Source organism: Cloeon dipterum, chromosome 4, assembly GCF_949628265.1.
Source record: "Cloeon dipterum chromosome 4, ieCloDipt1.1, whole genome shotgun sequence".
Classification (NCBI taxonomy): Eukaryota; Metazoa; Arthropoda; class Insecta; order Ephemeroptera; family Baetidae; genus Cloeon; species Cloeon dipterum.
This window is the reverse complement of record NC_088789.1, coordinates 32,243,296-32,268,799: the sequence shown is the minus strand read 5'-3', so window position 1 is coordinate 32,268,799 and position 25,504 is coordinate 32,243,296. Positions and strand designations below refer to the sequence as shown.

Below are 25,504 nucleotides of genomic sequence, written 5' to 3'. Positions count from 1 at the left end.
GACCAATTTTATCGCACATTTGCCCCCCAGTGTTGTATATGAACTACAGATTAATTTTGGCATGTGCTGAAAAGCAGACTTTTATCCTATGTAGTTATTTTCACTGCGAGTGCATGAGCCCTTGAGCAGTGCACCTGCAGCGCCTTTTGCACGGCTATTAATCTTCTCTTCGCCATTTACCGATATTTCGTTACTTTTCTATTTAATATATCACAGATTATGCAATTCAATTACTTTGTTTCGCAACTCTTTAATTCTATTCTAATCAGCAAAATATGTCAATCTGGGCGTTTTCATGTATATAATTTCGTGCAGCTAATAAATGTATATACATATGATTATACATTTTGTTTTGGAGGTCATGGATGATATTCAAATAACGTGTTTACATGCATGCTTGGTTAAAATTTATTTTGTGAATTAAAATTGGCTATACAAAATCTGTAGAATGTTTAGTCTTTTTACAAAAATGGCATTGAGGTGCCCCTAAGCTCAAATTCAAAAGTGCATTTCACAACTATTTACAAAATATTTACATTTTCTGGACCGTATAATCGAATTTATCAATCTAAAATATGGATCACTGTATCTACTTTCGTCTGTGTGCTACTCAAATGCACTGAATAGGTTTTTTCAAGAACAGGAATTTTTCCGGCACGGCTCACACTCGAATTTTTAATCAAATAACCCTTGTTTGGAAGAGAGGTTGAAGTTTCAAGGCGTTGAAACGATGGAAACTGTTGAGTTTAGGGTTGGGCAGATGAACCATCTTGTTTGGACCGCTCTTCTTCCGATGTTCCTTGCATTTCGTGTTCAGGGTTGAGGTTGGGGGTTTGACAAGTCTTGCTCTTCGTGTGGCGTTCCAATCTCCATTTTTTTGGAAAGGCCTTCAAACACTTGGTGCATTGATGCAAAGGTTGATTGCAATCCTTCCTGTCATTTTTATGAGCTTCAAGAAGTCCAGAACACTCAAACTCTGTTTTGCACCACTGGCATTGCTTCTTTCTCGAATGGTCGTGAATCCTTAGAACTTTCTTCGTGCAAAGACTGCATTCTGTCAATATAACATGACTATATTTGATGTGTCTTTCCAAAGTAAACTTGGACGCATACTTCTTCTTGCAGTTGTCACATTCCAAGCTTTCTTTTCCATGCATAGTTTTATAATGTGTATTTAAATTGTCTTTTAACCCAGTCTTGTAATCGCATTTGTCACATTTGTGGGATTTTGCCTCTTCATCTTCTTTGTGCTGATCGTCTAAGTGGGTTTCCAGGTCCATTTCATTGAAGAAGTAAGAACAGCAACGATTAAACGAGCATTTGAATACTTTTTTCTTGTGCTCATTTTTTACATGCGTCAAACAATACCTATTCTCTAAGTACTCTTTTCCACAAATTTTGCAGGGATATTTTCGTCGTTCCCTAGGCTTGTCGTGCACGTCCTCTTTGTGCTTCTTTCTTTCCTCTTCATTGCGAAAATAGGCAGCGCACCTTCCAGTTTTACATTTGATTGCGACTGCTTTGTGGTTGTCATTAATATGTATTGTGAGATGTCCTGATTGTGAGTAAGTATTTTCACAGTAAGGGCATTTTTTTCTGTACTCAGCTTGTCTTCCTTCTCCCTTGGACGTCAGACTTTTCTTGGGTGGCATTTCTACCAGGAAAAATCAAATTCTCAGCTGGAAAGTAAAAAAGGTTAAATTCAGAAGAATCTAATTTTTTAGGCATGATCTTATTTACCTCTCTTTAAAAACTTCTTTCAAAAGTTTGTTTTTTAGGCTGGTATAGTCACAATGAAGGCCGCTAATTCCTTGCAAAATCTTCTATAAAATATAATTAAAAGAGAATAAAACCAGAATAAATAAAGTACAAACCTCAATAACTTGCAGGAATTAAATTTCGTCCTCAGCAGCGTGAGTGAAAAACATTTTCTCCCGACTCGATCCAGTGATGGAATGAAAGAAAAAGAAGAGAAATCGGGTTGTTCGACTGCATTCATTGAATGTTTTTCCTTGCAGAGCAATCTCGACAATTTCTCCTGTTCATTTATAAATTCTTAAGCCCGATATTATGCATTTTATGTATTGTGGCAATTCGACAGAAATTCTTTTAAGGACATTGACACTGGAAAACATCATGAATTTTTTCGCTGGCAAGGCAATTACCAATCACTTAATAATTCGCTTAAATCCGTATTGTATGTTTTATTGACTTTAGAAAATGGTTAAAATGTGAAGATTGCGTATTCCTACTAATTTTATTTCGCTGCGAGGAATTTTCCTACAAAATGAGAGGGCTGAAATAAATTGAAAATTGAAAAGCCTTTAATTACTTTGATAAATTATTTAAATTTAAAGATCTGTTTGTGGCTTACAATTAAAAAAAACTAGAAATGATTGTTGAACTCCTTTCATCATAAGGTGTTCAAAAGAGGCCAAAGCTTTTATTTTTTAAATTATTATTAATTTAAAAAATTTAAATTAACCATCAGAATTGCAAAAACTGCACTCTTTAAATAAATGGCAAATTCAAATAAACACGTGGTTAACAACAGGGATCGATGAGCCGGCGGTGAATGCGATTTTCCCGATTTCTGATTTCCGATGTGGCACGCGAGCGAAACAAAGCGTCGAGGCGGCGGCGGCGGCGGCGTCGTCGTTATGGCAACACAAACAAGCAACGAGGTGACAAGAAGCGATTATTCGGAGGATGCTGTGTCCGGCGAAGGTGGAGGAGGCGGTGCTCAGGTGGCACGCGCACAACGCGGCCCGCTGCGAGGCGGCCGGCGGCGGCCAGCGCGCCGCGGAGGCGGCCAACGCCGAGGCCGGGCGCGTCGGCCGCCTCTGCGTGCAGCGAGCCCTTTCCAGCGAGCGCCTCTCCGATTTAAATCTGCGCGAAAGGGTCGACGAGGTGCGCTTCCAGCACTCGCAGCTCGACCTGAGCAAGCGCAAATTGGAGGCCGAGCTGGCAACCCTGGCGGAGCTGATCGAAAGGGTGCAGATCGCGGCGGAGAAATGCCACGAACCCTTGCAACTTTGCACGGACTGTTTGAAAATTAGGTAAAAATAATTTTATTTTAATTTGTTTCATGTTTTAAAGTTAACAATTTTTTAAATTGGAATTTTTATTTTTCTCAAGGAATAATTTGGATATTATTTAAAAAAAATTACTCTTTACCATCTCGAAAAAACATCGTTCGAAGAAATTTTTCTATAATCGACATTTAAAAAAAATCCTTTTTGATGCCCAAACATTTTTATTTTTTAATTTGTCGACAGAAAAAATTAATTTAATACAGTCTTGAAAACTTAACTTTCCGTTTTCTCCATGAAACAAATTTATTTTTATTTTTAGAATTTGAATTTCAATCCGTTCCAGTTCTTTATTTAAATTTTAATTAATTTTCAGAGAGGGAAGAGAGGGCAGCGAAAAAGCGGCGGATCCGGTGACGCGGAGCCTGGTGCTGGAGGAGGGAAAAATCAGCAGCGCCCTGTCGAACCTGCGGAGGCTGCAACGCGACCTGATCGAGCAGCAGCGGCTGCTCAGGATCGCCGTCTACCAGGTCAACAAGGACACGAGCGGCAAGGAGGCCGCCCTGAGCGTCGACAAACGCTGCCTCCAACTCTCGGTCAATTCGGAAAACCTCACTGACCAACTCTCGCTCAGCACAAACAAGTATTAAATTTATCTTTTTCTATAAATTCTGTACAAGTGGTAAAATTAGGAGCAGTTCGGAGGCTCAGTGGGCGTGGCACACGGAGCAAAACCTTTCTCAGGCTGACAACCAGGTGAAAAGGTCGAGAGAGATGCGGTCACGCGCTGAAATCCTCCTCAGAGCCGCCTGCGAGAACATTTGCAAGGTTTTTCAGCGCACAAATGACGCTTTTGAAAAGAGGATCTTCGAGACGAAGCAGAGCAAACAAAAACTCGAGCACGAACTCGCTCAGGTAAAAATTTAGGATTTTTTTTAATGTCAAATAATTTTTAAAAAATTGTTTTTTCCGGCAGACAACGCAGAAAATAATTGAGGTGAGGAGCATCTTGGTCGAGCTCGAACAACCAATCGCCGTGAACAAGGACCACATGAAATTGGCCGTGACAAGGCTGAACGAACGGGAGTTGAGACCAGGCGTTGAGAAATGCAGGTACTCAAAGAACGTCCATTTTCACGACGTTTCTAAGCACACCAGTCGATTCCTGATGGTCGAATTAGGTAAAGTGGCTATTTTTTACCCTCTAAAAAGTGCAGCGACACGTGCGAACTTTTTTCCCGCCAAAACCAAATGAAGGTAAATGCGACAATTGCGCATGCGTGAAAGCTGGGTGGATGTGACAAAGAAGTCATTCGTACAGCCGGTCTCTCTGCAAAAATGCTCCAACCAACTCTGACGCATGCGCACTTCTCGCAAATACGTTCATATTGTTTTGGCGGGAAAAACGCTCTTACGTCGCACTGAACTTTATGGTCGGAAAAAATAAAAACTCTACTTAATTCGACCCTCAGGAATCGACTTGTCATTATAGACGGTTTTTAAATTATTCAGTTATAACTGTAATTGAATACTGGGCCGTTACAGCTTTTTTGGTTGTTTTGCAATACGACTCTTTGACGCGCGCTCTAATATTTTAGAAAAATGAAAAATTGCAAACATTGCAAATTTTTCTGTATTTTTTGTCCCTCATCCTCTTGTTAATTCCTTATTGCCTACTCTTTTATTCTTTTGGAATCTTTAAAAGCAATCTTTTTGGGATATTATTTTAAATTTCAACAGAAAATTTCCTGATTCACATTCTTGTTCCGGCGCGAGGCCAAATATCTTTAGAGCAAAGATCCGTTGCTGGACTTTTTTGAGTTCACTTATAATGCAATCTCTGTGAAAAGAAATAAAGGGATGCCACTGACTTAAGGCGTATATTCACTTGATGTTTTTATTTGACAGTGCATATATGAGCCCTTGAGCAGTGAGACTGCACGGCTATTAATCTTCTCTTCACCATTTACCGATATTTCGTTACTTTTCTATTAGATATATCACAGATTATGCAATTCAATTATTTTGTTTTGAACTCTTTAATTCTATTCTAATCAGCAAAATATGTCAATCTGGGCGTTTTCGTCTACATAATTTCGTGTGGCTAATAAATGTATATACATATGATTAAATTTTCTTTTTTAGGTAATGGATGTAATTCAAATAACGTGTTTACATGCATGCTTGGTCAAAATTTATTGTGTGAATTGAAATTGGCTGTACAAAATCCGTAGAATGTTTAGTCTTTTTACAAAAATGGCATTGAGGTGCCCCTTAGCTCAAATTCAAAAGTGCATTGCACAACTATTTACAAATTATTTACATTTACTGAACCGTATAATCGCAACCAATCTAAAATGTATTCTCATCTGTGCTACTCAAAAGCACTGAATATAGGTTTTTCCGAGAGCAGGAATTTTTCCGGCACGGCTCACACTCGAATTTTTAATCAAATAAACCTTGTTTGGAAGAGAGTTGAAATTTCAAGGCGTTGAATCGATGGAAACTGTTGAGTTTAGGAATGGGCAGATGAACCATCTTCTTTGGACCGCTCTTCTTCCGATGTTCCTTGCATTTCGTGTTCAATGATTGGGTTAAGGGGTTTACAAGTCTTCTTCTTCATGTGGCGTTCCAATTTCGAATTTTTTTAAAAGGCCTTTAAACACTTGGTAAATTGCTGCAATGGTGGCTTGCAGTCCTTTCTGTCCTTCTGATGACCAGCAAGAAGTCCAGAACAAAGAAACTCTGCTTTGCACCACCGGCATTGCTTCTTTTTCGAATGTTTGTGCATCGATGAAACTTTCTTCTTGCAAAGACTGCATTTTGTCAATGCAATATACTTACATTTGATGTGTCTTTCCAAAGAAGCCTTGGATGAATACTTTTTCTTGCAGTTGTCACATTCCAAGCTTTCTTTTCCATGCATAGTTTTAGAATGTGTATTTAAATTGCCTTTTAACCTAGTCTTGTAATCGCATTTGTCACATTTGTGGAATTTGGCCTCTTCATCTTCTTTGTGCTGATCATCTAAGTGGGTTTCCAGGTCCATTTTATTGAAGAAGTAAGAACAGCAACGATAAAACGAGCATTTGAATACATTTATCTCGTGCTCTTCTTTGACATGCTTCAAACACTTCCTATTCTCTAAGTACTCTTTTCCACAAATTTTGCAGGGATATTTTCGTCGTTCCCTAGCCTTGTCGTGCACGTCCTCTTTGTGCTTCTTTCTTTCCTCTTCAGTGAGAAAATAGGCAGCGCACAATCCATGTTTACACCTGATTAAGACTGCTTTGTGGGTTTTTTCGACATGTACTGTGAGATGTCCTGATTGTGAGTAATTATTTTCACAGTAAGGGCATTTTTTTCTTTTCTCAGCTTCTTTTCCTTCTCCCTTGGACGTCAGACTTTTTTTGGGTGGCATTTCTACCAGGAAAAATCAAATTCTCAGCTGGAAAGTAAAAAAGGTTAAATTCAGAAGAATCTAAATTTTTAGGCATGATCTTTACCTCTCTTTAAAAACTTCTTTCAAGATTTTGTTTATTAAGATTGTAGGCCGGCAGTCACAAAATGAGGTAATTCCTTGCAAAATCTTCTATTAAATATAATTAAAAGAGAATAAAACCAGAATAAGTTATAAACAAACCTCAATAACTTGCAGGAATTAAATTTCGTCCTCAGCAGCGTGAATGAAAAACATTTTCTCCCGACTCGATCCAGCAATGGAATGAAAGAAAAAGAAGAGAAATCGGGTTGTTCGACTGCATTCATTGAATTTTTTCCTTGCAGAGCAATTTCGAAAATTTCTCCTGATCATTTATAAATTCTAAAGCCCGATATTATGCATTTTTTCTATTGTGGCAATTCGACAGAAATTCTTTAAAGGGAATTTACACTGAAAAACATAATGAATTTTTTTTCGCTGGCAAGGCAATTACATATCACTTAATAATTCGCTTAAATCCGTATTGTATCTTTTATTGACTTTAGAAAATGGTTGAAATGTGAAGATTGCGAATTCCTACTAATTTTATTTCGCTGCGAGGAATTTTCCTACAAAATGAGAGGGCTGAAATAATTTGAAAATTGAAAAGCCTTTAATTACTTTGATAAATTATTTAAATTTAAAGATCTGTTTGTGGCTTACAATTAAAAAAAACTAGAAATGATTTGTTGAATTCCTTTCATCATAAGGTGTTCAGAAGAGGCCAAATCTTGTATTTTTTTAATTTATTTTTAAATTTAAAAAATTTAAATTAACCATCAGAATTGCAAAAACTGCGCTCTCTAAATAAATGGCAAATTCAAATAAACACGTGGTTAACAACAGGGATCGATGAGCCGGCGGTGAATGCGATTTTCCCGTTTTCCGATGTGGCACGCAAGGTAAACAAAGAGTCGAGGCGGCGGCGGCGTCGTCGTTATTGCAACACAAACAAGCAACGAGGCGACAAGAAGCGATTATTCGGAAGATGCTGTGTCCGGCGAAGGTGGAGGAGGCGGTGCTCAGGTGGCACGCGCACAACGCGGCCCGCTGCGAGGCGGCCGGCGGCGCCCAGCGCGCCGCGGAGGCGGCCAACGCCGAGGCCGGGCGCGTCGGCCGCCTCTGCGTGCAGCGAGCCCTTTCCAGCGAGCGCCTCTCCGATTTAAATCTGCGCGAAAGGGTCGACGAGGTGCGCTTCCAGCACTCGCAGCTCGACCTGAGCAAGCGCAAATTGGAGGCCGAGCTGGCAACCCTGGCGGAGCTGATCGAAAGGGTGCAGATCGCGGCGGAGAAATGCCACGAACCCTTGCAACTTTCCAGGGACTGTTTGAAAATTAGGTAATATTTTTTTATTTAAAATTGTTTGTTTTAAATTTAAATTTTCTATAATTGAGTTAAAAAAATCCTTTTTGATGCCCAAACCTTTTTATTTTTTAATTTGCCGACAGAAAAAATTAATTTAATACAGTCTTGAAAACTTAATTTTCCGTTTTCTCCATGAAACTAATTTATTTTTATTTTTAGAATTTGAATTTCAATCCCTTCCAGTTCTTTATTTAAATTGTAATTAATTTTCAGAGAGGGAAGAGAGGGCAGCGAAAAAGCGGCGGATCCGGTGACGCGGAGCCTGGTGCTGGAGGAGGGAAAAATCAGCAGCGCCCTTTCGAACCTGCGGAGGCTGCAACGCGACCTGATCGAGCAGCAGCGGCTGCTCAGGATCGCCGTCTACCAGGTCAACAAGGACACGAGCGGCAAGGAGGCCGCCCTGAGCGTCGACAAACGCTGCCTCCAACTCTCGGTCAATTCGGAAAACCTCACTGACCAACTCTCGCTCAGCACAAACAAGTAATTTCAATTTTAATTCAATATATTTTGCATAAATGGTGAAAATTAGGAGCAGTACGGAGAATCAGTGGGCGTGGCACACGGAGCAAAACCTTTCTCAGGCTGACAACCAGGTGAAAAGGTCGAGAGAGATGCGGTCACGCGCTGAAATTCTCCTCAGAGCCGCCTGCGAGGACATTTGCAAGGTTTTCCAGCGCACAAATGACGCTTTTGAAAAGAGGATCTTCGAGGCCAAGCAGAGCAAACAAAAACTCGAGCACGAACTCGCTCAGGTAAAAATTTAGGATTTTTTTAATGTCGAATAATTTAAAAAAAATGGTGTTTTGCCGGCAGACAACGCAGAAAATAATTGAGGCGAGGAGTATTTTGGTCGAGCTCGAACAACCAATCGCCGTGAACAAGGACCACATGAAATTGGCCGTGACCAGGCTGAATGAACGGGAGCTGAGACCAGGCGTTGAGAAATGCAGGTACTCAAAGAACGTCTATTTTGTAGAGCCCTGTGCGGTTGCGGTTTTGGTACTAATTAAACCGCATACCACAACCACATATGCAGTTATAATTTTGTGGTTGCGGTTTTCGTGTTTGCGGTTGCGGTGGATAACCACAAAAAACCACAAATCTTGAGAATCAAGATTTACCATTTTTAATAAGCGACTGTTTTTATGGAAATTAGTATTAAGTTTTAGGGTTCGCCAAGTTTGCAATGCGCAAAAATACAGCATTTTTTAACAAGTCGGATTACATACCACATTTTTTTGCATTTTCCAAGAAGTAAATTATAAAATTATAATTAAAATCATTAAAAACAATATAAATTTTTAAGGGAACGCTGCAAAACATCGCCCAAATGTCTTCAAGGAAGATAGAACAATAGATGTATAACGTTGTTGTAATATCTGGAAACAGGCACTTTATAAAATTACAAAAAAAATCTCCTTTCTTTGAATAAATTTCGTGTTAAATCTAACATCAAGCCAATCAACTACTGCAACGTTATTGATGCAACATAAATTCAATACACGGGCTTCTTTTAGTGGAGAAGTTGATCGGGTTTAAGATCCAATTAAATGTGTGCCCGCACTTAATTCCTGATGGTCGAATTAGGTAAAATGGCCATTGTTCCCTCTATAAAGTACAGCGCAACGTGCGAACTTTTTTCCCGGCAAAACAATAATATTTTATGAACGCGACAATTGCGCATGCGTGAGAACTGGCTGGATGTGACAAAGAAGTCATTCTTACAAGCTGTTCTCTGCAAGTGCTCCAACCAGCTCTGACGCATGCGCATTTCTCGCAAATACGTTCGTATTGTTTTGGCGGGAAAACGCTGTTACGCCGCGCTGAACTTTATGGTCGGAAAAAATAAACACTCTAATTAATTCGACCCTCAGGAATCGACTTGTCGTCATAGACGGTTTTTAAATTATTCAGTTAAAACTGTAATTGAATACTGGGCCATTACAGCTTTTTGGTTGTTTTGCAATACGACTATTTGACGCGCGCTCTATTATTTTAGAAAAATGAAAAATTGCAAACATTGCAAATTTTACTGTATTTTTTTGTCCCTCATCCTCTTATTAATTCCTTATTGCCTACTCTTTTATTCTTTTGGAATCTTTAAAAGCAATCTTTTTGGGATATTATTTTAAATTTCAGCAGAAAATTTCCTGATTCACATTCTTGTTCCGGCGCGAAGCCAAATATCTTTAGAGCAAAGAACCGTTGCTGAACATTTATGAGTTCACTTTTAATGTAACTTCTTAAGGTGTGAAAAGAAATAAAGGGATGCCACTGACTTCAGGCGTATATTCACTTGATGTTTTTATTTGACAGTGCATATATCAGCACTTGGAGCAGTGAGACTGCACGGCTATTAATCTTCTCTTCACCATTTTCCGATATTTCGTTACTTTTCTATTAAATACAATATCACAGATTATGCAATTCAATTATTATGTTTTGAACTCCTTATTTCTATTCTAATCAGCAAAGTAGGTCAATAATCTGGGCGTTTCCGTGCAGCTAATTTATGCGTACATACAAATGATTATAAATTTTCTTTTGGAGGTAATGGATATAATTCAAATAACGTGTTTACATGCATGTTTGGTCAAAATTTATTTTTTGAATTAAAATTGGCTGTACAAAATCCGTAGAATTTTAAGTCTTTTTACTCAAAAAACACATAGCTCAAATTCAAAAGTGCATTGCACAACTAATTACTAAATATTTACATTTACTGAACCGAGAATAATCGCTTACTAATCTAAAATCTGGAAATCTCAATCTGTTTTCATATGTGCAACACGAAAGTGCTGAATAAGATTCTTCAAGAAGAGAAATTTCTTCTGGCACGGCTCGCACTCGAATCTTCCGTCAATCAAACCGTGTTTGGAAAAGAGATGCCGTTTCAAGGCGTTGAAACGAGGGAAACTCTCAGGGCAGTGCGCGCAATGTATCAAGTTGGAGATCTCCTCTCGAGTTTTGGGTTGGACAGTTGAACCATCTTGTTTGGACTTCTCTTCATCTTCCGTTGTTTCTTGCATTTCGTGTTCAGTGTTGGACTTGAGGGTTTGACAAGTCTTGCTCTTCGTGTGGCGTTCCAATCTCCATTTTTTTGGAAAGGCCTTCAAACACTTGGTGCATTTATGCAAAGGTGGCTTGCAGTCGTTTCTGTCCTGATGATTTGCAAGAAGCCCAGAACACTCAAACTCTGTTTTGCACCGCTGGCATTGCTTATTTTTCGAATGTTCGTAAAATCTTCGAACTTTCTTCGTGCAAAGACTGCATTTTGTCAATGTAATATGACTATATTTGATGTGTCTTTCCAAAGTATACTTGGATGAATACTTCTTCTTGCAGTTGTCACATTCCAAACTTTCTTTTCCATGCATAATTTTAGAATGTTGATTTAAATTTCTTTTTAACCTAGTCTTGTAATCGCATTTGTCACATTTGTGGGATTTTGCCTCTTCATCTGTTTTGTGCTGATCATCTAAGTGGGTTTCCAGCTCCTTTTCATTCAAGAAGTAAGAACAGCAACGATTAAACGAGCATTTGAATACATTTTTCTTGTGCCCATTTTCGACATGTTTCAAACAATCCTCATATCGTCTGTACTTTTTTCCACAAATGATGCAGGGATGTGTTAGTCGTTCCCTAGACTTTTCATGCACCTCCTCGATGTGCTTCTTCCTTTCCTCTTCAGTGCGAAAATGGGCAGCGCACCTTCCAGTTTTACACCTGATTAAGACTGCTTTGTGGTTGTTTTCGACATGTACTGTGAGATTTCCTGATGTTGAGTAAGTATTTTCACAGAAAAGGCATTTTTTTCTGTTCTCAGCTTCTGTTCCTTCTCCCTTGGACGTCAGACTTTTCTTGGGTGGCATTTCTACCAGGAAAAATCAAATTCTCAGCTGGAAAGTAAAAAAGGTTAAATTCAGAAGAATCTAAATTTTTTGGCATGATCTTTACCTCTCTTTAAAAACTTCTTTCAAGAGTTTGTTTTAAAGCATGTAGGCTGGCAGTCACAAAATGAGGCTAATTCCTTTCAAAACCTTCTATTAAATATAATTAAAAGAAAATAAAACCAAAATAAATTATGAAGAAACCTCAATAACTTGCAGGAATTAAATTTCGTCCTCAGCAGTGTGAATGAAAAACATTTTTCCCCGACTCGATCCAGTGATGGAATGAAAGAAAAAGAAGAGAAATCGGTTTGTTCGACTGCATTCATTGAATTTTTTCCTTGCAGAGCAATTTCGAAAATTTCTCCTGATCATTTTTAAATTCTCAAGTCCGATATTATGCATTTTTTCTATTGTGGCAATTCGACAGAAATTCTTTTAAGGGCATTGACACTGGAAAACATCATGAATTTTTTTCGCTGGCAAGGCAATTACCAATAATTACCACTTAATAATTCGTTTAAACCGTTATTGTATCTTTTATTGACTTTAGAAAATGGTTAAAATGGGAAGATTGTGAATTCCTACTAATTTGATTTCCCGCATGAGGAATTTTCCTAATGAATGAGAGGGCTGAAATAATTTGAAAATTGAAAAGCATTTAATTACTTTGATAAATTATTTAAATTTAAAGATCTGTTTGTGGCTTACAATTAAAAAAAAAAACTAGTAATGATTGTTGAACTCCTTTCATCATAAATTATAAAGTGTTCAGTAGAGGCCAAAGCTTGTATTTTTTTAATTTATTATTAATTTAAAAAATTTAAATAAACCACAGAATTGCAAAAACTGCAATCTCTAAATAAATGGCAAATTCAAATAAACACGTGGTTAACAACAGGGATCGATGATCCGGCGGTGAATGCGATTTTCCCGATTTCCACTGTGGCACGCGAGCGAAACAAAGCGTCGCAGCGGCGGCGGCGTCGTCGTTATGGCAACACAAACAAGCAACGAGGCGAAAAGAAGAGTCGCTCGCGATTATCCGGAAGATGCTGTGTCCGGCGAAGGTGGAGGAGGCGGTGCTCAGGTGGCACGCGCACAACGCGGCCCGCTGCGAGGCGGCCGGCGGCGGCCAGCGCGCCGCGGAGGCGGCCAACGCCGAGGCCGGGCGCGTCGGCCGCCTCTGCGTGCAGCGAGCCCTTTCCAGCGAGCGCCTCTCCGATTTAAATCTGCGCGAAAGGGTCGACGAGGTGCGCTTCCAGCACTCGCAGCTCGACCTGAGCAAGCGCAAATTGGAGGCCGAGCTTTTTAGGATATCTTGATAATCATTTCATAATTTATTAAATTAATATAAATGACATTTTCCACTTTGTGGGTTCTTTGAACCTCCAAATCTCGAGTTCTAATTATCAGAATTGCAAAAATTTCCCACCGATAGACTCGACTTGACCTCCGCTAAACAGGCAACGTGTTTATAGGGGGAGCTTACCCTCATCCCATCTCAACCCCATTGCTTCAATTTTAATAAAAAAATTAACCTGCTTCCATTTGCATCGACTTGGCTTCAAAACAATTAAAATCATCCTAAATTCTTACTGAATTACCACCCCGCCCATTCAACCAAAACTAAAAAAAATGTTTTTTAATAAAATTTAAATTAATAAAATTATCCAGAGCTATAAAATGTTATTCATTTTCGAGGGGTTTAAAGAATAGGGGTGGAGGGTAGGAACCCCTAAACCCTTCAGCTGCTCAGCGGAGGTCAATACAAGTCTATTGGTGAAAAGTTTTTGCAATTATGATGGTTAAAACCCGAGATTTGGGGTTGCACGCAGAAATAATGAAATTTAAAGCCTTGCCAAAACAAAACTATTTTGTTCTAAAACATAAAATAAATTGCGGTTTTGCGGTAATTTTTCGGTTACCGCAACTGCAATTTTGGTCAAGACCGATGCGGTTGTGGTGCAGTTGTGGTTTTTGGATTTAAAAAAATGCGGTTACCATAGTAATGAAAATTGACACCGCACAGTGCTCTACTAATTTGGCAAAGTTTCTGAGCACACCAATCAATTCCAGATGGTCGAATTAGGTAAAATGGCCATTGTTCCCTCTATAAAGTGCAGCGCAACGTGCGAACCTTTTTCCCGGCAAAACAATAATATTTTATGAACGCGACAATTGCGCATGCGTGAGAACTGGCTGGATCTGACAAAGAAGTAATTCTTACAAGCTGTTCTCTGCAAATGCTCCAACCAGCTCTGACGCATGCGCATTTAGGTTCATATTGTTTTGGCGGGAAAAACGCTCTTACGCCGCGCTGAACTTTATGGTCGGAAAAAATACACACTCTAATTAATTCGACCCTCAGGAATCGACTTGTCGTCAAAGACGGTCTTTAAATTATTCAGTTAAAACTGTAATTGATTACCATTACAGCTTTTTGGTTGTTTAGCAATACGACACTTTGACGCGCGCTCTAATATTTTAGAAAAATGAAAAAATTGCAAAATTTGCAATTTTTCTGTATTTTTTGTCTCTCATCCTCTTATTAATTCCTTATTGCCAGCTATTTTATCCTTTCGGAATCTTCAAAAGCAATCTTTTTTAGATATGATTTTAAATTTCAACAGAAAATTTCCTGATTCACATCCTTGTTCCGGCGCGAAGCCAAATATCTTTAGAGCAAAGAACCGTTGCTGGACATTTATGAGTTCACTTTTAATGTAATCACTTAAAGGTGTGAAAAGAAATAAAGGGATGCCACTGACTTCAGGCGTATATTCACTTGATGTTTTTATTTGACAGTGCATATATCAGCACTTGGAGCAGTGAGACTGCACGGCTATTAATCTTCTCTTCACCATTTTCCAATATTTCGTTACTTTTCTATTAGATATATCACAGATTATGCAATTCAATTATTTTGTTTTGAACTCTTTATTTCTAATCGGCAAAATGGATCAAAATCTTGACGTTTTCGACGATGCATTTTATTTCGTGCAGCTAATAAATACATATGACTTTTGTTTTCTTTATCAGGGTTTTGGATGTTATTCAAATAACGTGTTTACATGCATGCTTGGTCAAAATTTATTTTCTGAATGGAAGTTGGCTATACAAAATATGTAGATTGTTTAGTCTTTTTACAAAAATGGCATTGATAGGTGCCCCTTAGCTCAAATTCAAAAGTGCATTGCACAACTATTTACAAATTATTCACATTTTCTGGACCGTATAATCGAATTTATCAATCTAAAATATGGATCGCTGTATCTATTTTCGTCTGTGCTACTCATATGCACTGAATAGGTTTTTTCAAGAACAGGAATTTTTCCGGCACGGCTCACACTCGAATTTTTAATCAAATAACCCTTGTTTGGAAAAGAGGTTGAAGTTTCAAGACGTTGAAACGATTTAAACTGTTGAGTTTAGGGTTGAGCAGATGAACCATCTTGTTTGGACTTCTGTTCTTCCGTTGCATTTCGTGTTCAGTGTTTGGGTTTAAGGAGTTTACATTTCTTCCTCTTCATGTGGCGTTCCAATTTGCTTTTGCGTGGAAAATCCTTCAAACACTTGGTGCATTCATGCAAAGGTGGCTTGCAGTCGTTTCTGTCATTCTCATGAGCTTCAAGAAGTCCAGAACACTCAAACACTCTTTTGCATCGCCTGCAGCTCTTCTTTATTGAATGGTACTTCATCCATAGAACGTCCTTCTTGCAATATCCGCATGTTATCAATATGTGAGCGTCACGCATGTGTTTTTCCAAAGAATACTTGGATGAATACTTCTTCTTGCAGTTGTCACATTCCAAACTTTCTTTTCCGTGCATATTTTGATCATGTTGCTTTAAATTGCCTTTTAACCTAGTCTTGTAATCGCATTTGTCACATTTGTGGGATTTTGCCTCTTCATCTTCTTTGTGCTGATCGTCTAAGTGGGTTTCCAGGTCCTTTTCATTCAAGAAGTAAGAACAGCAACGATTAAACGAGCATTTGAATACTTTTTTCTTGTGCTCATTTTTTACATGCGTCAAACAATACCTATTCTCTAAGTACTCTTTTCCACAAATTTTGCAGGGATATTTTCGTCGTTCCCTAGGCTTGTCGTGCACGTCCTCTTTGTGCTTCTTCCTTTCCTCTTCAGTGCGAAAATAGGCAGCGCATCTTCCAGTTTTACATTTGATTGCGACTGCTTTGTGGTTGTTTTCAATATGTCTTTTGAGACTTCCTGAAGAGTAAGTATTTTCACAGTAAGGGCATTTTTTTCTTTCCTCAGCTTGTCTTCCTTCTCCCTTGGACGTCAGACTTTTCTTGGGTGGCATTTTTCTACCAGGAAAAATACAAATTTTCAGCTGGGAAGTAAAAAAAGGTTAAATTCAGAAGAATCAAATTTTTTCGGCATGATCCTTACCTCTCTTTAAAAACTTCTTTCAAGAGTTTGTTTATTAAGATTGTAGGCCGGCAGTCACAAAATGAGGCTAATTCCTTTCAAAATCTTTAATAAAATATAATTAAAAGAGAATAAAACCAGAATAAATTATGCACAAACCTCAATAACTTGCAGGAATTAAATTTCGTCCTCAGCAGCGTGAATGAAAAACATTTTCTCCCGACTCGATCCAGCGATGGAATGAAAGAAAAAGAAGAGAAATCGGGTTGTTCGACTGCATTCATTGAATTTTTTCATTGCAGAGCAATTTCGAAAATTTTTCCTGTTCATTTATAAATTCTAAAGCCCGATATTATGCATTTTATGTATTGTGACAATTCAACAGAAATTCTTTAAAGAGCATTGACACCGACAAACATGAATTTTTTTCGCTGGCAAGGCAATTACCAATCACTTAATAATTCGCCTTAATCCTTATTGTATGTTTTATTGACTTTAGAAAATAGTTAAAATGGGAAGATTGCGAATTCCTACTAATTTTATTTCCCATGAGGAATTTTCCTAATAAATGAGAGGGCTGAAATAATTTGAAAATTGAAAAGCATTTAATTACTTTGATAAATTATTTAAATTTAAAGATCTGTTTGTGGCTTACAATTAAAAAAAAACTAGAAATGATTGTTCAATTCCTCTCATCATAAATTATAAGGTGTTCAGTAGAGGCCAAAGCTTTTATAATTTTTTTAAATTTATTATTAATCTTAAAAAAAATTAAATTAAAAATCAGAATTGCAAAAATTGCGCTCTGTAAGCAATCTCTAAATAAATTGAAAATTCAAACAAACACGTGGTTAACAACAGGGATCGATGAGCCGGCGGTGAATGCGATTTTCCCGATTTCCACTGTGGCACGCGAGCGAAACAAAGCGTCGCAGCGGCGGCGGCGGCGTCGTTATGGCAACACAAACAAGCAACGAGGCGACAAGAAGCGATTATCCGGAAGATGCTGTGTCCGGCGAAGGTGGAGGAGGCGGTGCTCAGGTGGCACGCGCACAACGCGGCCCGCTGCGAGGCGGCCGGCGGCGGCCAGCGCGCCGCGGAGGCGGCCAACGCCGAGGCCGGGCGCGTCGGCCGCCTCTGCGTGCAGCGAGCCCTTTCCAGCGAGCGCCTCTCCGATTTAAATCTGCGCGAAAGGGTCGACGAGGTGCGCTTCCAGCACTCGCAGCTCGACCTGAGCAAGCGCAAATTGGAGGCCGAGCTGGCAACCCTGGCGGAGCTGATCGAAAGGGTGCAGATCGCGGCGGAGAAATGCCACGAACCCTTGCAACTTTCCACGGACTGTTTGAAAATTAGGTAAAAATAAATTTTATTTTAATTTGTTTCATGTTTTAAAGTTAATAATTTTGTAAATTGGAATTTTTATTTTTCTCAACGATTAATTTGGATACTATTTAAACAAATTTACTCTTTACCATCTCGAAAAAATATCGTTCGATGAAAATTTTCTATAATCGACACTTAAAAAAAATCATTTTTGATGCCCAAACATTTTTATTTTTTAATTTGTCGACAGAAAAAATTAATTTAATACAGTCTTGAAAACTTAACTTTCCTTTTTCACCATTAAATTTTTTTATTTTTAGAATTTGAATTTCAATCCCTTCCAGTAATTTATTTAAATTTTAATTAATTTTCAGAGAGGGAAGAGAGAGCAGCGAAAAAGCGGCGGATCCGGTGACGCGGAGCCTGGTGCTGGAGGAGGGAAAAATCAGCAGCGCCCTGTCGAACCTGCGGAGGCTGCAACGCGACCTGATCGAGCAGCAGCGGCTGCTCAGGATCGCCGTCTACCAGGTCAACAAGGACACGAGCGGCAAGGAGGCCGCCCTGAGCGTCGACAAACGCTGCCTCCAACTCTCGGTCAATTCGGAAAACCTCACTGACGAACTTTCGCTCAGCACAAACAAGTAATTTCAATTTATTTTCTATAAATTCTGTACAAATGGTGAAAATTAGGAGCAGTTCGGAGGCTCAGTGGGCGTGGCACACGGAGCAAAACCTTTCTCAGGCTGACAACCAGGTGAAAAGGTCGAGAGAGATGCGGTCACGCGCTGAAATCCTCCTCAGAGCCGCCTGCGAGGACATTTGCAAGGTTTTTCAGCGCACAAATGACGCTTTTGAAAAGAGGATCTTCGAGACGAAGCAGAGCAAACAAAAACTCGAGCACGAACTCGCTCAGGTAAAAATTTAGGATTTTTTTAATGTCGAATAATTTTAAAAAAAATGGTTTTTGCCGGCAGACAACGCAGAAAATAATTGAGGTGAGGAGCATCTTGGTCGAGCTCGAACAACCAATCGCCGTGAACAAGGACCACATGAAATTGGCCGTGACAAGGCTGAACGAACGGGAGTTGAGACCTGGCGTTGAGAAATGCAGGTACTCAAAGAACGTCTGTTTTGGTAAAGTTTCTGAGCACACCAATCGATTCCTGAGGGTCGAATTAGTTAGAATGGCAATTTTTCCCTCCAAAAAGTGCAGCGCAACGTTCAGACTTTTTTCCCGCCAAAACAATATGATTTAACGTATTTGCGACAATTGCGCATGCGTGATAGCTGGCTGGATGCGACAAAGAATTCATTCGTACAGGTGGTCTGTCTTCAAATGCTCAAAACATCTCTGACGCATGCGCACCCTTCGCATTTAGTTTCATAATGTTTTGGCGGGAAAAAAGTTCGCACGTCGCGCTGCACTTTTTGGTCTGAAAAATATCCATTTTACCTAATTCGACCCTCAGGAATCGATTGGTGTGCTCAGAATCTTCGCCAAAAACAATCTTTAATAAAAATTGGTAATTTAGTGACCAGGCCGAGCGGCAGCTGAAGAAGGAGTTGTCGCAGCTGCAAAGCGACTGCGACCGCCTGGAGAAGCAGCGCCAAAACGTACTCTCTATTTAATTAAAACTCGGCCCGAACGGTCTGATTAATTCAAATCATATTATTTGCGAGGCAGTCGGTGGCGTCGCTGCAGGCCCTGCAACGCACGTGCCAGCTGCTGACGCAGGAGCTGGAGCTGAAGGCGCTTTCGCTGATGCTGGACGAGGTGCGCTGCCTCACGCTCAGGGCCAGCCTCAATGTGCACACCATTTTCATGCCTCAACACCCGAAAATTGAATAGACGAGGGCTTCTCTTGATTGTCGTTAAAATTATAGTTTTGAATTGATTTTACTATAATATGTAATTATTTCTGTGAAACGATTAAAGTTTAATTTGTGAGTGAAGTTAGATAAAAATATTTTATTATTTTAGATGAAAACAAGTTAGGAAATATAGAAATTAAAAAAATAATAGTATAATAAATTCTTTTATTACCGTTAACTATTTTAATTGACCAGTTGCATAAACCCTTAGGGTTTGAAGCCGCCAACAGATTGCGCAACTACAGACTTTCTTAAAAATATTGTTTTAAGCGGTTTTAAGGCATTTCCGCTGCTATTTCAGACTCAATCTAGCTATTTTGCCTTTTTTTAATGAATTTGATTTTTTTTGACGTGCTGAAAACCAAAATCGGTTCAGCCATTCGCCGTAGAAACGTTGGAAAAGATTTTTTTCTTTCAAAAAATAGTTTTTCACGATTCTACGGCGATTGGCTGAACCGATTTTGGTTTTCAGCACGTCAAAAATTAGCAAATTAATTGAAGAATGCACAGTAGCTAGATTGATTCTGAAATCGCAGCGGAAGTGCCTTAAAATCGAAAGTCTACGGTGGCGCCATCTGTTAATTGGCGGCTTCGAACACTTAGGGTTTATGCAACTGGTGAATTAATTGTTATTTTTAATCTGTTCAATCACATGTGCTTTACAAGAAAAAAAGGTAGTTTTAAATTTCATTGCATTTACTAGATTATAATATTTTTACCAATAAACATTTCAGAGAAAGAACCAATTTTTGTAATTAAAATAATAAATTGCTTGATATCTGCGCGCCAATATAAATTTTAAAAAAACAATCAATTAAAATTACAATAAACAATATCCAAATTTAATAAAAGCAAAATATATTTAATAAATTAAATTATAAACTGGTTTTTCTATCATATTACTAGATTTGTTTATTCAATTTTTAAGCATCAATATTGTTTTAAGCATCTTTTTACACAAAATAATATTTTCATTTGATAGTCTAAAAAATTCTGTCAATTTAAAAGTGACACAGTGATTGATGCGTGCGTTTAGGCAAGTCGTGATTGAATCAAGTAAAGCATCGAGTCGATCGCGTGCACGCTCGCTCTCGTCCACCGGGCTGCATTTATTTATTTAATCCAGTTTAGCGTGAATACGCGCGCGCGATACGCGATAAACAGATTGGCAGCAGCGAGAAAAATCGAATTACACGTACGAGCAACTAACGCAATAATAAACTAAACTCGCGGGAAAATCAGATTTGAAACGCGATCGCTGGCATACTTACAAAAGCGGAATGAATTGGATCTAGTCGCGTTTCAAAAAATAAACGAACGAGCCGCGACGTGGAATATAATTGCCATGTGACAATAAAATGATGTGACAAGTCTCCGCGAGCTTTACGCAAACTCAATTTCGCTAATTAGGGGATGATGATGAGCCGCGTATATAAATAAAATTTTCCTCTCACGTCCCTGGCTGTTAATTCCTGCACGCGTGAAAAGGTGAGCGACCAAAACAAACTTATCACCTGCTCTTGGCGTGTTTGCAAACAAGCAAACAAACAAGCAAATGACACGGGTTGTATAATTCTGGTAGGTGCGCGACGACAAACACTCGGAGGCAGGCTTTAATTATGGCAGAAATAATTTATTGTTCTGTTTTAATTAATTGGGATCCGCCGCCGCCGCGGCGCAGCTCATTTGGAGTCGAGGCACACTCGGCCGGCCGGCGTTGGCAGGTAGCACGACACCTGCTGGAATATGAATCGCGAGAGATGAGATGGTGCGCGCGTGATATCCAACTCAAACAGCAAGCGATGCGTGCCACTTTAATGAGCTCGGATTACTCCTTCTCCGCCGACGCAGCCGGAGCCGCCGCCTTTTTGTCTGAAACATAACCAGTTATCAACTCTCAAAAAGCCACAATTCCGTCTTTGAAATTTCCGAAATTTTTGATATAAAATCTCTACCTTTGCCGAAGATTTTGCGAATTAGAATGACAGAAGGCGCCTCTGTGGTGAGGTAGAGCAGCATGGAAAAGGGAATCGCGAGCACCAGGTCGCCGAGAATGCTGTGCGTCTGGGGAATAATTTTATTTTCGTCAAAATAGAATTGTAGAATGGTTTGAGATGCGGCACCATGTAGGCCTGGGAAAAGTAGGCTGGAGTCCTGTTGAGTCCAATGTCGCTGAAGATGATGAACATGTGCGTCAGGAAGATGCAGTAGGACAGTTTGCTGAGGGGCTGCCAGTAGTTCCACGAGAGGATGCTGTTAATTGGGCCTGGAAACGAAAAATAAGGTGAGAAAAAACAAGAAATGGAAAGGAAATTGTGGACAAAGGGACTTGGGACAATTAGACAAAGGGACTTGGGACAATAGGACAAAGGAACTCACACCAATAGGACAAAGGGACTCGGGACAATAGGACAAAGGGAATTGGGACAATAGGACAAAGGGACTTGGGACAATAGGACAAAGGAACTCACACCAATAGGACAAAGGGACTCGGGACAATAGGACAAAGAGACTCGGGACAATAGGACAAAGGGACTCGGGACAATTGGATAAAGGGACTTGGGACAATATGACAAAGGGACTCGGGACAATAGGAGAAAGGGACTTGGGACAATAGGACAAAGGAACTCACACCAATAGGACAAAGGGACTCGGGACAATAGGACAAAGGGACTTGGGACAATTGGATAAAGGGACTTGGGACAATTGGATAAAGGGACTTGGGGCAATAGGACAAAGGGACTTGGGACAATTGGACAAAGGGATTTGGGACAATTGGACAAAGGGATTTGGGACAATTGGACAAAGGGACTTCGGACAATTGGACAAAGGGACTTGGAACAATTGGACAAAGGAACTTGGGACAATAGGACAAAGGGACTATAGGACAAAGGGACAATATGACAAAGGGACAATAGGACAAAGGGACAATAGGACAAAGGGACTATAGGACAAAGGGACAATATGACTTTGGACAAATGGACTTCGGACAGTAGGACAAAGGGACGTGGGACAACGGAAGGGAAGGGGTAGGAGAAGGAGACAAAGGATCCTTGTAAAGAGGAAGAATAAAAAAATCATAGAAACAACAACCTGAAATATAAAAGGGAAGAATCAGAGCTCACCTCCGAGGCCGTTTGAACAGGCGTAGATAATCCAGGCGATGTTGAGGCCCCACATGAGCCTGTGCAGCGAATTGTAAAAGGCGGCTTCGGTCTCGTTGTACGGGTGTTCAGGGCGGTACGCCAAGGCAATCGTAAATAAAACGGTGAGGACGCAGGCCGTGTTGAGAAGCCAGATGACTACTGCCCAAAGGCGGTTGAAGGGAACCTTGCGAGGCTTGCTCATGAACCAGCCGAGGGCCATGCCCACCAGGTAGGGTTGGGCACGCATCCAAGGCATGATGTAACACCAAAACCAGTAATCAGGAAGGCTGTTTGGGCTGTAAAATAATTAAAATTTAAATTTAAACCAAAAAATGAATATTCTTTTAACTGGGGAATGTTGTAGACAGGGTAGGTCCAGAAGAAATCGTAGGCGTAGGTCAGACCAAATATCAGGCTGGTGCTCAGGAAAATCAGACCGCCAATCCCGATCAGGGTGTACTTTGGCCAACGCATGAGCGGAAGAAGCACGATCGGTGCCGCCCAGGAGAGCTGCATGTCCACCGACAGATACCAAGACACTGGCACGCACTGCCAATTAATAAAAATTATATGAGGTAAACATTTTCAGGTCTGCTCTTATTACCGTGCTCATGGATGGATAATCGACGAGGTTGTTTACGTAGAGGAGAGTGGTCCACCATCTGTCCCTACAAGTTTGAGACTGAAACCAGAAAAGAGTGTTCCACTGCGGGCCTCTACCAATGTAGTAGATAACGAAAGCAACGAAAAGGACCATCATAGCAACCGGAGCAGTCAGTCTGCCAAAGATTAATCACAGTTGGGAATTCCCCTCTTAATCTCGAATTAATTAGAGCAAAGAGAAATGATAACTAAACATGCTGATTATTTAATTTTGTTACCTCAAATATCTGTAGACGTAGTACTGAATAATATTAAATTTTCTGCCTTTGATGACGTCAGTGCAATAAACATAAGTGACCAGAAATCCACTCAGCACAAAAAAGGTGTCGACGGAAAACAAGGAATTAATGTACGGCATCGAGCTGAACTCCTGCGGCAGCTGTATAAACAAACGCCTAATTTAATTAAAAAAAGGAAACAAAAATATAGACACACCGTGAAGAACTCGAAGGTGTTCATAAAAGGCATGGCCGCGATGTAGATTTCGTATTTGTGGCCTACGACGACCCAAATAGTGCTGATGACCCTGATTCCGTGAACGCACGGAACCTGGCCGGCCACCTTTCCCCTGGAGATCTTGAACAACTGCCGCAGGTTGCTTCTCAGGGAGAAGGCGGCAATCAGGGTGGCAACGGCTGCGGGCACTTTTTTCTCAAACTTTTCGCAATACCAATCCGCAATTGCCGCCGACACGACCAGAAGCACCAAAAAAGACATCACTCCTCTGTAGATAAGAAATAATTTATATTAAAATTTATGGTTTTAATTTATTGAGACCTACATGGTTGCCCAGAAGCCACCGTCCAGGTTGCGGACGCCGTCGTACTCGCACGAGTGCACGTAGGTGAACGCGTTGGTCACATTTAAACCGACAGTGCCCATGTTGAACTGGGCGATTTGAGCGATTTCGTCGTCGCTGCAGGTCGAAGGGCCGCAGGCTGCAACCTCGTAGGTCGGCAGTTGCGGCAAACCCTGACGAAAACGATAATTAATTTAATTTTACAGAGAGGTTAAAAAAATTACCACATTTTGCGCAATCTGCACTTTGACTCTGCAGTATTTCCCTTTGAACTCGGGCGCCCTGACGGCCACGCACTGGTCGAAATTTCCCGGCGGAACAATCAGCCCGGTCAGCACGCCATCCAGCAGCTTTGTCGATGACTCGTACACTTTTAATAATATAATCAAACAGTTTTTTCATCATTGAAATTTAGAAAAAGATCCTACTGTTCAGGGCCCACAGCTCGCCGCGTCCCAGGGCAATTTTGTAGTCGTCGATGTGCCCCTGACATTGCTGCCCGCTGCAGCCCTGGGCGGCGAGAAAAAGGACCAACACACCCAAAAGCATGGTTTCCATGAACTGTAAAAACTGCTGACTCGCGTCTCTTTAAAGAAAACTTATCTACAACTCTTGAGTTTTGATTAAGGCCAATTGAGATATTTTTTATTTGTCCTTGAATTGTGTAACAGATTATTTATTCCACTATCACGATTGGAGTATATATTAAGATTATGCAAAACAGCAGTGCTTTTTACGGGAATTAAATTTTAAATTATTTTTGAAGCATTTTTAAAATACTCGCTGCACGTCTCATACTTTATTAATCAATCAACTTTAAGCTATTTCATCTTTCCCATAGATGGCGTGATGAATTTGAAACTAATAATCATACCTTTGGAGTGGCGCGCTGCGATCGCCTAGCCACCTTTTTGGAACCTTCCATTCGGGTTCAGGTGTTCTTTCAGAAATGTCGTTGCAAAAGTCGTTGTGCTTGATTTGCGAGTGTCCAACCGCGGACGGCACTATCTTCGCTGTCCACCTGGACAAAGAGAAGCTGCAGGAGTGGTTTCACAACGTCTGGGGATTCGAATTGGCCGACCAAGTCAAAGACGAGGACACAATTTGCTATTTTTGTGCCTGGCAAGCCGAGTGAGTTTCACGCAGGAATTCCGGAATTTAATTTATTCAAGGAATTTTCCCTCAGGTTTCTGTGGGAATTCGATGGAATGTCGGACGAGGATTTGGTTTGGTGGCCCAGGAATTTGGATTTTGACGATGCAGCAAGAGAGCTGCGGAAACATTACTTCGGTAAATATATATTTTATATTTATTTATTAATTTTTTTCTAATAACTAAATATTGTGCATTTTAAGAGGGAAATATTGAGCAATGTTGGGTGCAATTAGAAGAGGTCCATCTGACCGAAAGTGAAGAAGGTGAGATCGAAAAGGACGAGGAAGAATTGGAATCTGAAACAGAATCCATTATTCGTTCAAAGAAGAAAAAATGTGTCTACTGTGGTAAACGATATAAATTATTGAAGCTATTGTCGCAGCAT

The 25,504-nt window shown here is 40.0% G+C and overlaps 4 protein-coding genes across 4 annotated transcripts; 3 read left to right on the top strand and 1 right to left on the bottom strand.

Moving 5' to 3' along the window:
- Positions 1 to 2,660: 2,660 nt before the first annotated feature.
- On the top strand, positions 2,661 to 6,315 carry LOC135943815 (tektin-3-like). Its single transcript, XM_065490482.1, has 5 exons — positions 2,661 to 3,059; positions 3,409 to 3,675; positions 3,725 to 3,947; positions 4,009 to 4,213; positions 6,206 to 6,315. Exons 1-5 carry the CDS (start codon positions 2,710 to 2,712, stop codon positions 6,313 to 6,315), a joined length of 1,155 nt encoding a protein of 384 aa, XP_065346554.1. The 5' UTR covers positions 2,661 to 2,709.
- Positions 6,316 to 7,492: 1,177 nt separating this feature from the next.
- Positions 7,493 to 9,417, top strand: LOC135943814 (tektin-1-like). The gene is made up of 5 exons (XM_065490481.1): positions 7,493 to 7,851; positions 8,092 to 8,358; positions 8,408 to 8,630; positions 8,692 to 8,828; positions 9,396 to 9,417. Exons 1-5 carry the CDS (start codon positions 7,502 to 7,504, stop codon positions 9,415 to 9,417), a joined length of 999 nt encoding a protein of 332 aa, XP_065346553.1. The 5' UTR covers positions 7,493 to 7,501.
- Positions 9,418 to 17,164: 7,747 nt separating this feature from the next.
- On the top strand, positions 17,165 to 19,333 carry LOC135943111 (tektin-1-like). The gene is made up of 6 exons (XM_065489521.1): positions 17,165 to 17,514; positions 17,859 to 18,125; positions 18,175 to 18,397; positions 18,459 to 18,595; positions 19,017 to 19,098; positions 19,169 to 19,333. The coding sequence occupies exons 1-6, from the start codon at positions 17,165 to 17,167 to the stop codon at positions 19,331 to 19,333; spliced, it is 1,224 nt and encodes a 407-aa protein (XP_065345593.1).
- A 1,619-nt stretch (positions 19,334 to 20,952) lies between these two features.
- On the bottom strand, positions 20,953 to 24,513 carry LOC135943813 (O-acyltransferase like protein-like). The gene is made up of 11 exons (XM_065490479.1): positions 24,393 to 24,513; positions 24,189 to 24,334; positions 23,947 to 24,137; positions 23,601 to 23,889; positions 23,384 to 23,544; positions 23,107 to 23,281; positions 22,852 to 23,051; positions 22,482 to 22,798; positions 21,480 to 21,622; positions 21,312 to 21,420; positions 20,953 to 21,228 (listed from the first exon to the last, which is right to left on the bottom strand). The coding sequence occupies exons 1-11, from the start codon at positions 24,511 to 24,513 to the stop codon at positions 21,185 to 21,187; spliced, it is 1,896 nt and encodes a 631-aa protein (XP_065346551.1). The 3' UTR covers positions 20,953 to 21,184.
- Positions 24,514 to 25,504: the final 991 nt, after the last annotated feature.

What these genes read in the sequence shown, in the direction of transcription:
- LOC135943815 (XM_065490482.1), top strand. Translation starts at nt 2,710, where the DNA reads ATGCTGTGTCCGGCGAAGGTGGAGGAGGCGGTGCTCAGGTGGCACGCG. An exon ending in ACGGACTGTTTGAAAATTAG is followed by an intron (nt 3,060 to 3,408) that starts GTAAAAATAATT and finishes ATTAATTTTCAG; the next exon opens with AGAGGGAAGAGAGGGCAGCG. An exon ending in TCGAGCACGAACTCGCTCAG is followed by an intron (nt 3,948 to 4,008) that starts GTAAAAATTTAG and finishes TTTTTCCGGCAG; the next exon opens with ACAACGCAGAAAATAATTGA.
- LOC135943814 (XM_065490481.1), top strand. Translation starts at nt 7,502, where the DNA reads ATGCTGTGTCCGGCGAAGGTGGAGGAGGCGGTGCTCAGGTGGCACGCG. An exon ending in CTCTCGCTCAGCACAAACAA is followed by an intron (nt 8,359 to 8,407) that starts GTAATTTCAATT and finishes GGTGAAAATTAG; the next exon opens with GAGCAGTACGGAGAATCAGT. An exon ending in TCGAGCACGAACTCGCTCAG is followed by an intron (nt 8,631 to 8,691) that starts GTAAAAATTTAG and finishes TTTTGCCGGCAG; the next exon opens with ACAACGCAGAAAATAATTGA.
- LOC135943111 (XM_065489521.1), top strand. Translation starts at nt 17,165, where the DNA reads ATGCTGTGTCCGGCGAAGGTGGAGGAGGCGGTGCTCAGGTGGCACGCG. An exon ending in CTTTCGCTCAGCACAAACAA is followed by an intron (nt 18,126 to 18,174) that starts GTAATTTCAATT and finishes GGTGAAAATTAG; the next exon opens with GAGCAGTTCGGAGGCTCAGT. An exon ending in CCTGGCGTTGAGAAATGCAG is followed by an intron (nt 18,596 to 19,016) that starts GTACTCAAAGAA and finishes TTGGTAATTTAG; the next exon opens with TGACCAGGCCGAGCGGCAGC.
- LOC135943813 (XM_065490479.1), bottom strand. Translation starts at nt 24,513, where the DNA reads ATGCTTTTGGGTGTGTTGGTCCTTTTTCTCGCCGCCCAGGGCTGCAGC. An exon ending in CCTGTCTACAACATTCCCCA is followed by an intron (nt 22,799 to 22,851) that starts GTTAAAAGAATA and finishes ATTATTTTACAG; the next exon opens with CCCAAACAGCCTTCCTGATT. An exon ending in TCGCAAAATCTTCGGCAAAG is followed by an intron (nt 21,229 to 21,311) that starts GTAGAGATTTTA and finishes GTTATGTTTCAG; the next exon opens with ACAAAAAGGCGGCGGCTCCG.